The 15033-nt window shown below is 48.2% G+C and overlaps 2 protein-coding genes across 9 annotated transcripts in view; one reads left to right on the top strand and one right to left on the bottom strand.

Moving 5' to 3' along the window:
• Window positions 1–6745, top strand: part of gramd2ab (GRAM domain containing 2Ab) — a 12520-nt gene extending 5775 nt beyond the window's left edge. For 2 of the 8 annotated variants that reach the window (XM_076028727.1, XM_076028730.1), the window contains exons 3-12: window positions 1269–1326; window positions 2517–2589; window positions 2700–2803; window positions 3707–3821; window positions 3920–3991; window positions 4088–4192; window positions 4316–4501; window positions 4624–4717; window positions 5382–5483; window positions 5717–6745. In XM_076028727.1, the coding sequence (XP_075884842.1) occupies window positions 1269–1326; window positions 2517–2589; window positions 2700–2803; window positions 3707–3821; window positions 3920–3991; window positions 4088–4192; window positions 4316–4501; window positions 4624–4717; window positions 5382–5483; window positions 5717–5765 (958 nt within the window). In that variant the 3' untranslated portion in view covers window positions 5766–6745. Of the gene's footprint in view, window positions 1–821; window positions 1086–1268; window positions 1327–1373; window positions 1766–2405; window positions 2590–2699; window positions 2804–3706; window positions 3822–3919; window positions 3992–4087; window positions 4193–4315; window positions 4502–4623; window positions 4718–5381; window positions 5484–5716 lie in introns of those variants that run through there. The other 6 variants (XM_076028731.1, XM_076028729.1, XM_076028728.1 and 3 more) reach the window with 6 other exon arrangements.
• Window positions 6746–7063: 318 nt separating this feature from the next.
• Window positions 7064–15033, bottom strand: prr5l (proline rich 5 like). Its single transcript, XM_076028736.1, has 8 exons — window positions 14665–15033; window positions 13051–13131; window positions 12899–12947; window positions 12260–12317; window positions 11418–11509; window positions 10786–10923; window positions 10205–10322; window positions 7064–9335 (listed from the first exon to the last, which is right to left on the bottom strand). Exons 1-8 carry the CDS (start codon window positions 14781–14783, stop codon window positions 9010–9012), a joined length of 981 nt encoding a protein of 326 aa, XP_075884851.1. The 5' UTR covers window positions 14784–15033; the 3' UTR covers window positions 7064–9009.

The raw sequence follows: 15033 nt of genomic DNA, 5'->3' as shown, positions 1-15033 counted from the left end.
ACTAAACAAAAAAAAAATTATATTTGTCAAACTTTTCGCGCTGTCGTCGAATTTGGAATTTCATCTTCAGTTGGCAGCAGGAGGATCAACAGGAACACCTGTGCAGGTAAGTGGAGGAGCTAGCTAGCTTGAACAAAGCTAGCTAGCTGTCTTCTCTACTTTCTCCAATTCTGAAATGAATGAATGACTCAGTCCCGGTGGAAGTTCGATCTTCAACTTTAGCTGTGTGTTGTGTGTTGCTGAAATGGGTGGTCAGAACACCCATCGTATTTGTTAAAGAAGCTTATGAAGCTGCTTGATGTTGCACACCAGGCTGCCGACACTCAGCAGGTGAGCTAACAGGAAGTCAAACATCAAAATCAGGAAGCTAAACAACGTGTTTACAAAACGTCCGGGGGACGTCTGCGGCTTTGTCGTTGGGTTACGACAGGTAGTGACCACACCCCCTGTTGACTGTTGGCTCCGCCCTGGGGGGGTGGGGTCTGGCGCCTCGACCGTGTCCCCTGACCGAATGTGGGGGCTCCAACATAGCCTTGGTTTTAGCAGGAGGCTGTAAACAGAGGGTTTATTATGCTGCTTTTTACAGGGGAGATACTGGCCAGAATCCTGTCTGGTGCCGATAAAATATAGCTGTGTGTGTGTATGTATATTCAGATGTTTTTTCTATTTGTATGTTTGCATATATGTGTGTACATATATATATATATATATATATATATATATATATATAGATATAGATATAGATATAGATATATATATACAAATAAAAAAACATCTCAATACTTATGGCCATTGCCTGAAAAGTTTGGCGAACTTGTTAAAAAACAATGTGTGAAGGAGAATTTCACAGAGGGGAAGTGGGCGGGACTGGCAGGGAGGAAGTGGGATCTCATTTCCCTGCGCTTTGCATGCCTCTGACTGCGGAGGGCGCCACTGCCACCATGGCGGCGGTTTCGTCCAGAACAAACCCACCGTGTCAAGCTGCGAATTCAGTTCCAAACTTTGGACAACCAGTTAGGCTCAGTCGGTCGTTGCAAAGCCAGTGGAGGGCGTTGTGGCATCTTCAGACGTCTCCTGTCCAGGAGGTCATTGGACTACAAACACGTTTTTTAAAAATGAAGTCATGCGTTGCTTGTTTGTCCTGTCACCACCAGGCCACCATCCACTTCTCTCAAGTGTCTTATTTTTGGAATGATATGCTGCAGCGATTGCAGCGACGCCTGCTAAACGTCCACGATTTCACTCTGGTGTCATGTGACGTCCCGCAGGCTGCAGCTGATCGACGACCTGTCCTACGAGGACGTGAAGAAGTGCTACAGAGGTTCGGTGAGTCCAGCACCACACACACACACACACACACACACACACACACACACACACACAGACACACACACACATGCACGCCTGACCTTGTTTCAGTGGAAACCAGATTCCTCCAGCAACCTGATCCTTTGAGGAACCTGGAGTTTGGTTGAGGTTCACTGGAACCTTGATCAGATAGGGGAGATGGTGCAGATCTTTTGCGTCTCTGCTGCTTTGACCAAGAAGCCTCTTTGTGGAGTCAGACGGGAACAGGAAGGCAGGACGTCTCCGACCTTGTGTCACCTAGAGCGCCGTGCTCTCTCTCTCTCTCTCCCAAGATGACACAACGTCTGACCCACATCTTGACAAAAATAAACCACAATGGAAACACAATATGCCTGTTTGCAGAGGACAACAATCCACTGGTCTGGTTTTTGGTACAAGGTGGAACATTTTGGTTGTGGTTCTGATGTTTGGACTCCTGAACTTTGACCAGCTGTTTACTTAAAAGGTCCTTCAAATGGAAGTTTACATGATACGTATTTACCGATGCCACTTATCCTATTACGACTGCACTGTCCTGCAGTGGTTCCTCCAGTGGCAGCAGTTACTGCAGTGGCAGTGGTTCTTGCATTGGTTCCTGTAGGAGTTTCTGCATTGGATCCAGCAGTGGTTCCTGCAGTGGCTGTAGTTCTTCCAGTGGCTGTTGTGCCTGCTGTCACAGTGGTTCCTGCAGTGTTTCCTTTAGTGGTTCCTATTGCGCAGGGGTGTCAAACTCAAACACACAGTGGGGCCAAAATGCGAAAGTTGGACAAAGTCTTGGGCCAACATTGATGTTTATTGAAAAAAAAAAGTCCTTCAGATATAACAGTGAACCTTTTTATATGGACCCCAAACAAGTTTTTCTTCAACCTGACTATGGAACCGTAAAAGCATAATACTATACAATGAATAACTTATTATCACACACTTGCAAAATCGAAATTGAAATTTAAAAAAAACTTTCATTCGCCTCTTTTTGGGTTCAGCTGTGTTTCCTGCAGTGGGTCCCCCACAGGCATTACATCCAGCAGTGGTTACGTCAGTAGTTCCTACATTAGCAGTGGTTTTTGTAGTAGTTCCTGCAGTGACACTGGTTTAAAGCTGTGTCACTCCTCTGACACGATGTCACATGATCAAAACAGCAACAACAACAATTCTCTGCTCCTCCGCAGACTGTCAGCAAGTACAACTCCCAGTACCACAAACTCTTCCAGACCGTCCCTAAAGAGGAGATCCTGATGAAAGGTGACCAGCAGGGGGCTCCACCCCGAGCTGCTTATCTACACCATCCCCTTAAAAACCAACATCGGGACGTATCCCCCCCCTTCACTTCCACCCTGTCTCTTCTTCTGCAGTGTATTCCTGTGCGTTGCTGCGGGACATCCTGCTGCAGGGGCGACTCTACATCTCCAGGAACTGGTTGTGTTTCTACGCCAACCTGTTCGGCAAAGACATCAAAGTGAGCGGACCAGCTGACCGACTGCCATTCTCTTCGCCTCTGTTTTCCTCCAAGATCACCAACACTTCCTCTTTTTTATGTTTTGTTTTGTTTTTCACAATTCCCTACTGAGCCAATAACCTGGAGCTGGATTATTGGGACTTCGAGCCCCAATTCTCTGAGCTCCAATCTGATTCAACCAATCAGCATCCTTGGGGGGTGGAGCTACATTTAGGGTGTGATTGTGCAGCGGAATCTACATCTAGTTTGTCAATAGATCCGCCAAAAAAGTTTTGGGAGGCTGGGTTACTTCCATATTATGCAGCCACATGTAGCATGTAGCAGTAGTGTTACTTCCCATCATGCCTCTGTAACTAACATGATGCATAAGGAAGCATCAGCCAATCAGAACGAGCCGAGACACACTGGGAATATAAAACTCTTTTCTGGCGATTTTCTGGCTTTTATAAAAAAAAAATTTGAAAGACTAAAAGTCCATGACTTAAAAATCTACAATATAAAGATTTATTATGAACAGTGTTTCAGGTCAAAGGTTGTTCTTTCAGCCATTTTACAGGCCTTTATTTTTGTATTGTGGTCTATCGTGGAAGAATACGTTTTGGGCCACATGGGTTTTTTGGCTGCAGTACCTCAAGTGACCATATTGCCAGTCTGATATCCAGTTCTTATGATCCATTAATGATCGCACTGTAAAGTGCCGTTAGCAGTGGCTTGTAAAGAAATCTGATTAGCCCACTTTGGATTTGACAGACAAAAGCTCCGTTTGGAGACAGCAGATTCCACCCACTAACATCTGATCCACTCACTGTTTGTTTGTGTTTTGTCATGAGAATGAAATTGTCGTGTGTGGTTCAAAAAAAAAAAAAAAAAAATGAAGGTGTTTTTTGCCGCGACGCTCACCAGCGTTCGTGTCGTCCAGGTGTGTATACCTGTGGTGTCGGTGCGGCTGGTGAAGAAACACAAGACGGCCGGGTTGGTGCCCAACGGCCTGGCCATCACCATGGACACCGGCCAGAAGGTGGTGCAAACACTTCCTCTTGGCCTCTCTCTCTCCCAGCATGTCTGTCTATCTGTCTACCTCACTGTCTGTCTGTCTGTCTGTCTGTCTGCCTGCAGTACGTCTTCGTGTCGCTGCTGTCCAGAGACAGCGTCTACGACGTCCTGAGGAGGATCTGCACTCACCTGCAGGTGGGAGGCCGAGGCATGCGCCTCAGATCTCAGACAGGAAGTGGTGGGCTGGTAACTTCCTGCTCTTGACGGCGCCCCCTGTCTGACTGTTTGCAGGTGAACGGGAAGAGTCTGAGTGTGAAGCAGTACCTGGAGGAGCCGGGCAGCTCTCTCTCCATGGTAACACACGTGTGCCAACCACAAAAAGTGCGCTGCCTCCTGGTGGCCAACTAAGGCATTGCCACAATCTCTTTGACGTGTTCTTTGATTGTACTGTTACTTAGCTGCACGCAGAAAGAAACTAAAAGAAAGTGAATTTTGCAAACAGTTCCAAATCAGTTCCAGCGGCGCTCAGACAGGGTCTGCTGTCCCGACAGGACGAGTTCCCGGAGGTGTTGAAGTGGAGGAGGAAGCCGTCGCTTCCCGCCGTCTCCTCATCCCTTCCGGACCTGCTGGGAGACTCCACCCCCAGCCTCGATGCAGACACGCCCTTCAGCTCACACACGCCCTTCAGTTCACACACCCTCACCGGTAGGTGGACCTGCCTGTCAACAACACACCAGCAGTTCCTACAGACGTCCACAAGGCTTACAGTGTGTGTGTGTGTGTGTGTGTGTGTGTGTGTGTGTGTGTGTGTGTGTGTGTGTGTGTAGACAGCAGTTTGGAGCCAGAGAAGATCCTCCTGACAGAAGCGGTGCCTGACCTGGGTCACACCGAGTACCAGCTGCTGAAACTCTTCATCCTCCTGTGAGGCTCAGGCACAGCTAAGCCCCACCCACTTCTACGCTAGGGACATTGATTGGTCCAGTTATGCTCCGTCAGGCTGAAACAATCATTTGTGTCATAGGATTTTTTTATTTTATTTTTATTTTTAATGGACTCTGGCTGTCTTGGAGCTTTTAATTTGGAGAGAAAAAAACAACAGGAAGTGCAAACACTCGCTGCAGGCAGCATGACCTCGTGCATTGTATTCTTTTTAACTCAACTTTTGTAAGAAGCTGGTGTGCAGGTGGTCATACAAAAATACAAATATTTGCTAAAACACAAAAAAACTAAATATTCAATTGCAAAATGTAAATAAGTAAATAAATATTAGGACAGTGGGAGGGAAACACAACTGTTGAAATATAATATTTTTTTTCTTTCGTGGTCATAGTTACTATGATCATCCTGCCTGGAGGACAGTCAAAATATTTTGCATTCAGTTTACGTTCGGTCTTGGGGTACGGTGATGGTGGTGATGGCCTCAGTTTGGGTTCCCTGCTGCCACCTGCTGGTCATGGACTAGAATTGCCATCTCCAGTCACAAACTGATGGAAGCTGCCAGTCCCACCAGTGGTTGATGACTGACTGTGTGTTGAAGTTTTTTTTCCTACTGACAAGGCTTCCTGCCTCTCTGTCTGTCTGTCAGCGTCTTCCTGCTGGTCCTGTCCTCCTGCTACCTGGCCTTCAGAGTCTGTCGTCTGGAGCAGCAGCTGAGCTTCCTGAGCAGCCAGCCGACCCTCAGAGAGAGGTGCACTGTGTGTGTGTGTGTGTGTGTGTGTGTGTGTGTGTGTGTGTGTGTGTGTGTGTGTGTGTGTGTGTGTGTGTGTGTTTGTTTACCTGGCTGGAACTCTCCCGCCACTGTGTCTTAGTTAACAACAAACTCACACAAATATTCTAGACGGAGACACTGAATCAGAAAACAACAACAATGTGACAGCACGGAATGAAAATGTGGGATTTCTCCTCACGGCTGTGTTTCAGGTGTGGAGAGATGCCATGTTGGCTGGCCAATCAGAGGACGGGAACCTGACACTGAGGGCGGGGCCAGTGGCAGACACAGGCAGGAACCTGCACTTCCATAGACTCCCCTCTAGGGGGCGGTGGCGTTGTGGGACGAGGCCGACCCCCGTTACAGTAGCGACGTCACACAAGTCAGCAAGAACAATCTAGTGACCTTTGACCTTGCGAGAGGACGTGCCAAGTAGTGTGTGACTGGAAGAGGGAGGAGCCACGCGGCGCACTAGAGGACCCGCCGACAGACTGGTGGACTACAGTACCCATAAGCCTCGGCTGCAGGTGGATCTGGTTGAAGAGCAGCAGCGAACGCGCCCGAACGCTGGTCTCCGATTGGACACGGTTGTAGTTGGCTCCTTCCCTTTTGGTTCTGCAAGCACGTTTAGCATTTCACTTTCTTTTTCGTCTCTTTAGTAAAAAAAAAAACAAAACGAAACTGTAAAATCACCGGAGTGTTTTTTTTCCTCTTTACAACAATTTTTTATTTTTTTTTCTGTCTGGATAAAACGGAGAAGGTTGTTTTCTCAGGTAACTGGATTCCTCCAGCCTGTCATTTGTTAGTCTTAGTTTATTTGGGACAACACAACATGTGTTTCGCTACACAACCGCAACAGCTGCAAAAAAGTGCCACATACACACACTGCACTCTTTCACTAGGATTGTTTGTGCCACAAAGTGAAATATTAAAGATGTGACGAACAAATAAAGAAGTGACGAAAAGAGAATTTTTTTTTTTGGTGCTGATGTTGAACAGTGGGGTTTGCAAATCCCTCTGCAGCTCCACCTTCTGGTTGCCATGTGTTACGGCTATGCCTGCTGCTCCACAACCAGCCTACATCAACTAAAAATAAGTTGAGCCACCTTCAACGAGTGAGTGAAGTTCATGATGTCCTAAATCACGGATACGAACGTGCCAGTGTCCTGTTGGAAGGTGGCAGTGTTCAGTATGTTTTTTATTCAGTGTGTTTTTGTTTTCTAAATAAATGATAGAAATTGTGAGTGTTTGATCTGCATTTATTTGATGCTGACATGACCAAGAATGAAAAAAGGAGAAAAAAAGTCATGCTACACACTGTCATTGTTTTTCAGGGGCCAAAAAATTAAAAGTCCCCGATCGGCTGGAAAAGCACTGGGATGACTTTTCTATGATAGTTTAGCATGCAATTTGGCATTTTGGTATGTACCAATTTGGAAAAAAGTCATCCTGTTACTCCGAAAAGCCAAAAAAATTAAATAGCAGACGCAAGGGAGGCTGTGTTCTATGATAGGTTGTTGTGAAAAAGAGTGATTGAACACAAAATGTCAACGTGTCCGAAAATCGAGAAAGAAATTCATACTGTACGCTGTCGAGTGAAATAAAATCTTATTTATATAGCACCTTTTATACAAAAATTGCAAGACAAACTGCTTGACAAAAAATAAAAAACATTCAACAGAAATGCAACAATTCATTAAAACTCGCCACCTCCTCCTAAACACACACAGGCACAACCCCACCCACACAGCAGAAACAGCCAGTGTAACTGTTGTTTCTTTGGGGTGGGTGGGTTAGGTTTAAAAGATTAAAAGTTCCAGATCAGCCTGTGACTCACTGCTCGGTATCGGGTTAGTTTAGTATGAAACTAGATGATAGCGCGCAAGATCCCAACACGCCCAAAAATCTGGAAAAAAGTCATTGTCTACGCTGTGCTTTGTTTTTATTTTTTCAACGGCCAAAAAATGTAAAGTCTCATATCAGTCCGAAACTCGCAGGGAAGACTGTTCTAGAAGAGTTTAGCGTGACAAAGAGCAACTGAATGCAAAATCCCAACATGTCCAAAAATTTAGTCAAAAAAGTCATCCACTCAGATCATCCCGAAAATCGCAAGAACGACTGCTCTATTATGCTTTAGTACGCAAAAAAAGGAAAAGAGAACAAAATTAATATATCTGGTAATCGGAAAAAAAACCTACCAACAACGCCAAACCTAAGACAATTATAACCCCAGCCCCAACCCTAACACTAACTATAATCCTAACTAACCCCAACTCTAAAACTAATCCTAACCCTTAAACTCCAACCCTAACCAAAGTCTGAATCCCAACCCTAATGTTTATCCTAAGTTCAGACAACCCAAACTTTTGAACTCTTTCTCCTTGTGTCATGAATGAGACAACCAGAGAACAGTCATCCCTGCCAGTTTCAAATTGTACTGCGGACCCTATTTTTATCTCACACCAGCGAGGCTCAGAGGTTGGGCCCAGGCGCTGTGAAATAAAGAACCTTCCGAGGGTAAAGCTAGAGGTCTGATCCCTCCACTTACATGTCAATCAGTGGCTTGGAAATGAGGCTGCACTTACTTTGGAATGAGAATTTAAATCACAGTTAACCTTCATTAACAGTTCTAAAACAGAATACTTGTGGAAACAAAGTAAGAAGCATCGGCTACACGCATCCATCCAACAAAACAAACATAGCTCACACGACACAGGCTGTGTCTCAATTCAGGGTCTGCACCCTTCAGACCGAGTGTCCTCCGTCTGAAGGAAGCGTTCTTCGAGGATCCAGCCTAGAAGGACGGACCAAACCCCGCCTCCCCGGTAACCACCCGGGACGGTCTAGCCTTTGGCGTATTTCCTCGTTTCGTCACCGCCGTTCCCTCCTGCTGGCCAACCCCGGAAGTGACGATTTCATAGTATCAAGCTAACCATTGGTTCGCCATCTAACGATGCCGTTGGATGATCAAATAAGTAAAATCCTACGTTAAAAACTGGATACTTTATGTGAAACTTCAAGACTTAAATTTATACGTTGTGTCTTTGCCAGAACATGCCGCTAATTTCAGCTGACTGCCCACGATCTCACGATGCTTTGCAGCAGCACGCAAAGCATCATGGGATACATAAGTACGCGAAGGATAGTAGCGGTGCAGCCTTGGAAATCGGCTAAAACGAGGGCGCATTCCAAGTACGCATTTCGAGCGTCCTAAGCACCCTTGGGAATTGGGACAAGCCTTCGAGCAGTGCTATGACGCAACTTCCGTTCAAAATGCGTACTTCAAGGATGCAGACCCTGAATTGAGACACAGCAACAGTCTCCCCACAGCAGAGGGCGTACTTCCTGCCCATAGATAACTACTTCCTGTTTATTGTCGATGATGTTCATTCGTACACCATTTCCTTGTGTCATTTTTATCTACCATGTGGTTTCTTCTTGCATGTCCCGTGTCACTTCCTGTCTTTGACCCTTATTTTCTCCTGTCACAACGGGTCCACGGGGGCTAGCAGATAACTCCGCCCCTCGGAGACTCCGCCACGTCCGGTTGGCTGGAAAACGGCCTCGGGCTCAAGAATCTCACCCCCGCTTCGTCCTTCTCTCTCCCAGTGCGCATCTTGCCGGAGGCCGAGAGCAGACGCACGTCCGAGTGCACGTTGGCCACCGTGTGGCGCCGCACACCGCCGGCCTTCTCCAGGTAGGCCTCGCCCTCCTGCTCCACCAGCGGAGCCAGAGACGACGAGTCGGACGAGCTGTGGTGCTGCGTGACGGTGATTTCCGGCTGGGAGTCGTCACCCGGCGAGCCCCCCGACGACCTCAGGAGGCGGGACTCTGGGCGTGGAGGCAGGACATCAGTCAGCAAGCCAAAACTTTTTAAAGACAGCGAGAGTTTTTACCCACAGTCGTGCCACAGAGACGACAAATGCCGACGGTGAAACAGCTCGTTGGTGTGTTGGTTGGTGCTTCCGGCCGGTGGCAGCTTCCACCGAGAAATGTTACAATTGAACTGTACGGTAACGTTAGCAATTTTAAGGATAAGCTAAGACCTTCTTAATTTCCTCAATTTTCTTCAAGAAGAAAAGACTGAGCTCTCAGCACGCAATAGTTTGCTTGCTATGAACTCCATATAAGCTTGATGATGTGACGATGTGAAGATGAACGTTTCCAGCCCACGGTCTTGTCGGTGACACCAAGCACGGTTGTCTCCACACTGCCCTCTTGTGGAGATCACTGGTAACCCACAAATATGAGATGACGCATCAGAATCGGAAAACACTCCCATTAATCCCCAGGGACAATTAGCTAAGAGCGGCAGTGTGTGTGTGTGTGTGTGTGTGTGTGTGTGTGTGTGTGTGTTTCCAGCTGGTTATTGAGGCTTAACCTAGTACGATGCAACAGTCCAGCACTGTTTAGTGGGTGTCCTGGCCTCCTGGCTGCTGGACAGTTCTGGAGTCCCAGCAGGGATCAGGGTAAGGATTAGACGCTGCCTGCACAATGTTGCAGGAGAGCAGGATTACAAGGTTTACGGCGTGAGGAACCAGTTGCACGATTCCAAGTGCAAGACTGACGGACAGCTGGACTCCTCAGACGGAGGAGGGTCAAGACAGCACAAAGAGTGGCGCCCAAAGAGAAACTCTGAAGCGGTGAAAAGTCTTTTTTTTTTTTTACAGCAGGTACATTCAAAGTGATGGGCAGCTCACCTGACTGCAGCTGGCCTCTGTTGTGCAGGACGTTGCCCAGGTATGGAGACACCACCAGCTCCACCAGACGCTCCAAGTGGTAATACTCCAAACTGGGACCGCCGGCCTCATGGACGCCCTGGGACGGAGACGCGACATTGGACACTTGAGCTTCATTGAGTTGGCTCTCATTGTGAAATTAGCAACTTTATTTACTTCACTAATCAGACACTGAAACCTCCAGACACACAAAAAGAGTTACGCAGTTTCCCTATTCTTTTATTGTTCTGAAATAAAATACACTACATTATAAGTAGTATAGGGTATATAAGTTCTGATTCTGGTGAATCGACGCCACATCAAGGTTCAATATTTTCTACTTTATATGAGGAATAGAAGCTCTGAAACTGAGCCTATGACAGTGACATAACAGCAACTGTAATGACAGACCAACCAAAAACATGAGCAATAAATATTTACACACAGAGAAAAATACCTTCAATAAAACATTCAATATTCAGAGAAAGATATTAAATCCAAAGAGGCGGCATCAGAGCTGCTCTGGACTGTCAGGCAGCCAGGCAGGAATCAGAGCTGCTCACCTGCAGCACCAGCAGCATCTGGGTGACGGCCGGCGGAACGGAGGCTGCACTTCCCAGGCTGTCCTGCAGGTGGAGCTTCAACAGCACCATGTCCCTGAAGGCCAACAGAGCCATCTGCCTCACAGAGAGTTCCTGACCCTGACGTGCACACACACACACACACACACACACACACACACACACACACACACACACACACACACACACACACACACACACACACACAGGCAGCGAGGTGAACCTCAGCAGTCCGGAGTTGAGCAGGTTAATCCTCTGACCTCTTAAACAGGCAAAGGTGATTTAAGGATTTGAATCAGCAAACTGCAAACTTACTCTAGGGAACACACACACACACACACACACACACACACACACACACACACACACACACACACACACACACACAGACACACACACACACACACACACAGGTTGTACTGCTCGGTGGTAGTTCTGGGACATTTATAAGATTTATATTTATTTATAGATAAATTACTAGAAGTTTAAAAATCAAGGTTAAAGCCAGGGGGCGCTCAAGTGGAGTTTTCTAGTAACTCATAATGTATCACTCCTGGTGTGTGTGTGTGTGTGTGTGTGTGTGTGTGTGTGTGTGTGTGTGTGTGTGTGTCTACCTGGACAGGGTAGAAGATGGCCTGCAGGGTGGGCAGAACCTCGGTGAAGAATCGCTCCCACACGACGGCGAGGGCGGCGAGCTGCTCGTCACCTGGTGGGAGGGGGCGCCGTTTAGCAGCGTGAAACTACAGGATGAAACAGACTTAAAGGTCCTGCAGCACCGTTCTGGTCGGGTGGTGGGGCGCTAGAGTGTGCATGGCAGACTAGACGTGTTTAGGAACGCACATGGCACGTAAAAAGCATAAGATGCCACCAAAGAAGCAAGTGACAAACATTCCAGAGGAAGAAACTTTGGAATCTTCTGAGGGCGACCTGCCAACTGAGCTAACGGCTAGGTGCTAGGCCCACACTGGAAAGTGCAGCTATCCTCTCTGCCATAGATGGGATGAGTAAGAAGACAGTCGAGAGAATCAACTCATTCGACGCGTCTCTGCGAGCCAGTCAAGCTACACTGACGCAACACGCATCTCATCCCTATGCAGTCGAAGTAATGCATGCAGCGTCCACGACAACAGGCTAGCCGCACTCGAGCTACAGGCTAAACACCTGAGAGACGCTAATAAGACATTATACAGACAAGATAAAGCACCTTTCTGGTTGTCAGGCTTGTGTGATGTCACAAAGGGCACTGATACGAAAAGGTCCGCAAAGGTCATGGAAAGCAACGGTTTCAGCAGGAGGCTCTAAACAGAGGGCTAACAAGCCTGTGTGCAGCACTTTTCATGCTGCTGTGACTCAACATCGGCACAGGTGACCAGACCTTCCCGATCCTGACGTGGGAAAAACCAAAGCGCACACGTCTCCTCCTCAAACTGGAGGTGATGTTACTGAAGCAACTCACCGGAGTGAAGCAGGACCTGGTCCAGGACTTCAGACAGACCTGGAGTCAGCAGCTGGTTCTACAAGACACACATACAAGGCTCAACCATCTGACAAGTCCAGTTCTATCACGCCCTTTGATTTCATTTTATATATATCATATCATTATACTGTATATAGTTTGCATAATAATCAACCAATGTAGTTTCATTAACGGCAATAAACATTTTTATAACTTTTTTATTTAAGTAAATTTGAGAACTTTCTTATTTTTAGTTGAGCAAAGGGGTTGAATCAGTACTTTTGCTTTAACAACAGTATTTCTTTTATATACATAAGTATCCGCACTTTTACTTGGGTACAAAACGTGAATGCGGCCGGATAAACTTCACACCAAATGAGTTTAGCTTAGCTGCTAACTAATGTTCTGGCGGAGTGTCTGAGTTCTGGAAGTGTGGAACAGCGAAGTGAACCACGAGTCGCTTGAGGGCTTGTCCAACCTCGTGACGGCCGTGGCTCCGTACATGCTGTGATTAAACTCCGCCCAACATCGTTGGTGGGCGGAGTTTAAACGTGTCCAGGAGCGTCTCCACCTTCTCGACTGGTCCCTCCCAAGTGAAACCTCCAGCGAGGTCGCAGGAGGAAACGAGGAAGAACGCACCTGGAAGTAGTCGGCGATGAAGGAGCCCATCTCTGTTTTCAGGAGCCACCTGCAGGCACGGGGAGGAACTGCGATGAGTGGAAAAAAACGCAGAGACAGATGGTCGCTTCCGCTGCGCCGTGACTGGCTAGAAAGTCGAAGGTCGCCGTCACCTGATGCTCTCGTTGAGCGTGTACAGCTCATTGGACTGCAGCGCCCCCCCCTGGAACACCTTGATCACAGCCGACTGGACGCTGGAGAGGCAAACACACGCAAACACACACAGGTCAAAGGTCAATGTGCTATAAAAAAAAAAAAGACGCTGGGAAGGGTCACTGAACTGTGACTCGGACTCAAAGGAGTCGGTTCGGTAAAAGACTCGCCGTGAGTTTACTGGTCTGGGCTTTGTGTCGGTGCAACGTTGCAGGTTTAATGCTGATGATGAGAAGTTTCTCCTGGACCTTCAGTCAGTCAGTCAGTCAGTCGGCCAGTAAGTCAGTCGGCCAGAAAGTCAGACATCCTCGTCATGTAATCCGGCCAGTTGACAGGAAGTGGCCCGGCTACCACCTCCACTTCCTGCCAAAACATCCTGCAGGCCCTTCTGGAGGAAACCGGGGGGCTCTTCCTGCCGCAGGCCCGAACCACTCAGCAGGAAGGAACGCGTGGCATCAGCCAGGAGGGAGGGGCGGAGCATAGGGAGACGCCGCAGCACTTTTTTTCTTGAGCAAAGGGAGACCATGGGCATTATGATCGCTGCATTTAAATGTGCACTGAGATTCAGAGGTGCTACAGCCGAGAATCCACAGGATTCATGACACTAATTACAGAAGAGACGCACAAGTCCCAGTTTGAGTCGACAGCAGTCAGAGGTGAGTGAGTACACAACCAGTTCTAAAGTGGAGGGCTTGGAAAACGCAAGCTAGCACTTTGTCCTGCATCTAGAGCCCATGTTTGGACCCATAACACACACACACACACACACACACACACACACACACACACACACACACACACACACACACACACACACACACACACTTATATATCCAGTGTGTTCTAAACACCTGGGGATAATATCTGTGGTGTGTACAGTAAAAGAGTCAGACGGAGGTCAGAAGGTCAAAGTCACCTGACTGCATTAGCTCAAATCTACTTTCCACTGATTCTTAACACACATTCTTAACAGTATAAATGACCCGCTGACTCAAAGGTCCCTTGAAAAAAAAAAATCCACAATCCACAACTGTGGGTCAGGTCCAACACAACGTTGGTGTCAGAGGGAGGCTGTAAACAGAGGGCTAACTGGGCTAACCGTGCAGGGTGACGACTCCTCCAGAGTTAGGCCACTATGGGTCATTGCAACCACCAGCTGAAGGTTGAGTCTAGCTCAGGCATGGGCAAACTACGGCCCGCGGGCCACATCCGGCCCGCTGCGTGTCTCTGTCCGGCCCATGTAAAGCCAGTCATATATCAAACCCCCTCACCCCCCCAACGAAACTTTGCCGGCACGTAACTTTGCCGATACGTCAACATAGCGTGATAGCGATAGCATGCCCCCCCCCCCCTCCAAAACACACACACACACACTCCCCCGGTCAACGAAAAAATGCGCCGGGACGTTTTCCATTTCCAACCAGCAACCCCCCCCCCCCCCCCCCCCCCCAGAACACTCTGTCCACTAGGGGTCAGTGCAACCACCATCAGATGATTGACTCTGTCCACTAGGGGTCAGTGTAATCAACAGAGGGTTGACTCTGTCCACTAGGGGTCATCGCACGGCATCTCACCTGTTCCACACGCTGGTGTTGGAGAGCTGCAGAGCAGGCGAGCTGGCGTGGAAGCGGGCCAGGTCCGACAGAACCGGGGAGCTCATGAAGCGAGGCCTCGGCCGGCGGAAGGATCCCATCGTGCACGGCTGCGGGATGGCGGGGGAGCAGGGAGGGGAGCCTGCAAGGAGAAGACGGACCCGATCAGGCGGCGGCGACGAACGTGGACAGACACACAGCGGGGCGGTCACTTCCTGTGCAGGAGCTACATCCTGTCGCAGCGGCCAACCGCCGGCTCCGATTCATTCTGAAACCAAGCGAGATCAAGGCCCTCTCCACCTCCTCCGCTGAACAAACCTCCACAACCCATGCAGCCCGGCGGCGCTTTCA

The sequence above is a fragment of the Nelusetta ayraudi genome, unplaced genomic scaffold, assembly GCF_046127955.1.
Source record: "Nelusetta ayraudi isolate G7.1 ecotype Tasmania unplaced genomic scaffold, CSIRO-AGI_Nayr_v1 ptg000026l, whole genome shotgun sequence".
In the NCBI taxonomy this organism is placed as follows: Eukaryota; Metazoa; Chordata; class Actinopteri; order Tetraodontiformes; family Monacanthidae; genus Nelusetta; species Nelusetta ayraudi.
Note: the sequence above shows the minus strand (reverse complement) of the source record. Positions and strands in the feature narration are given on the sequence as shown.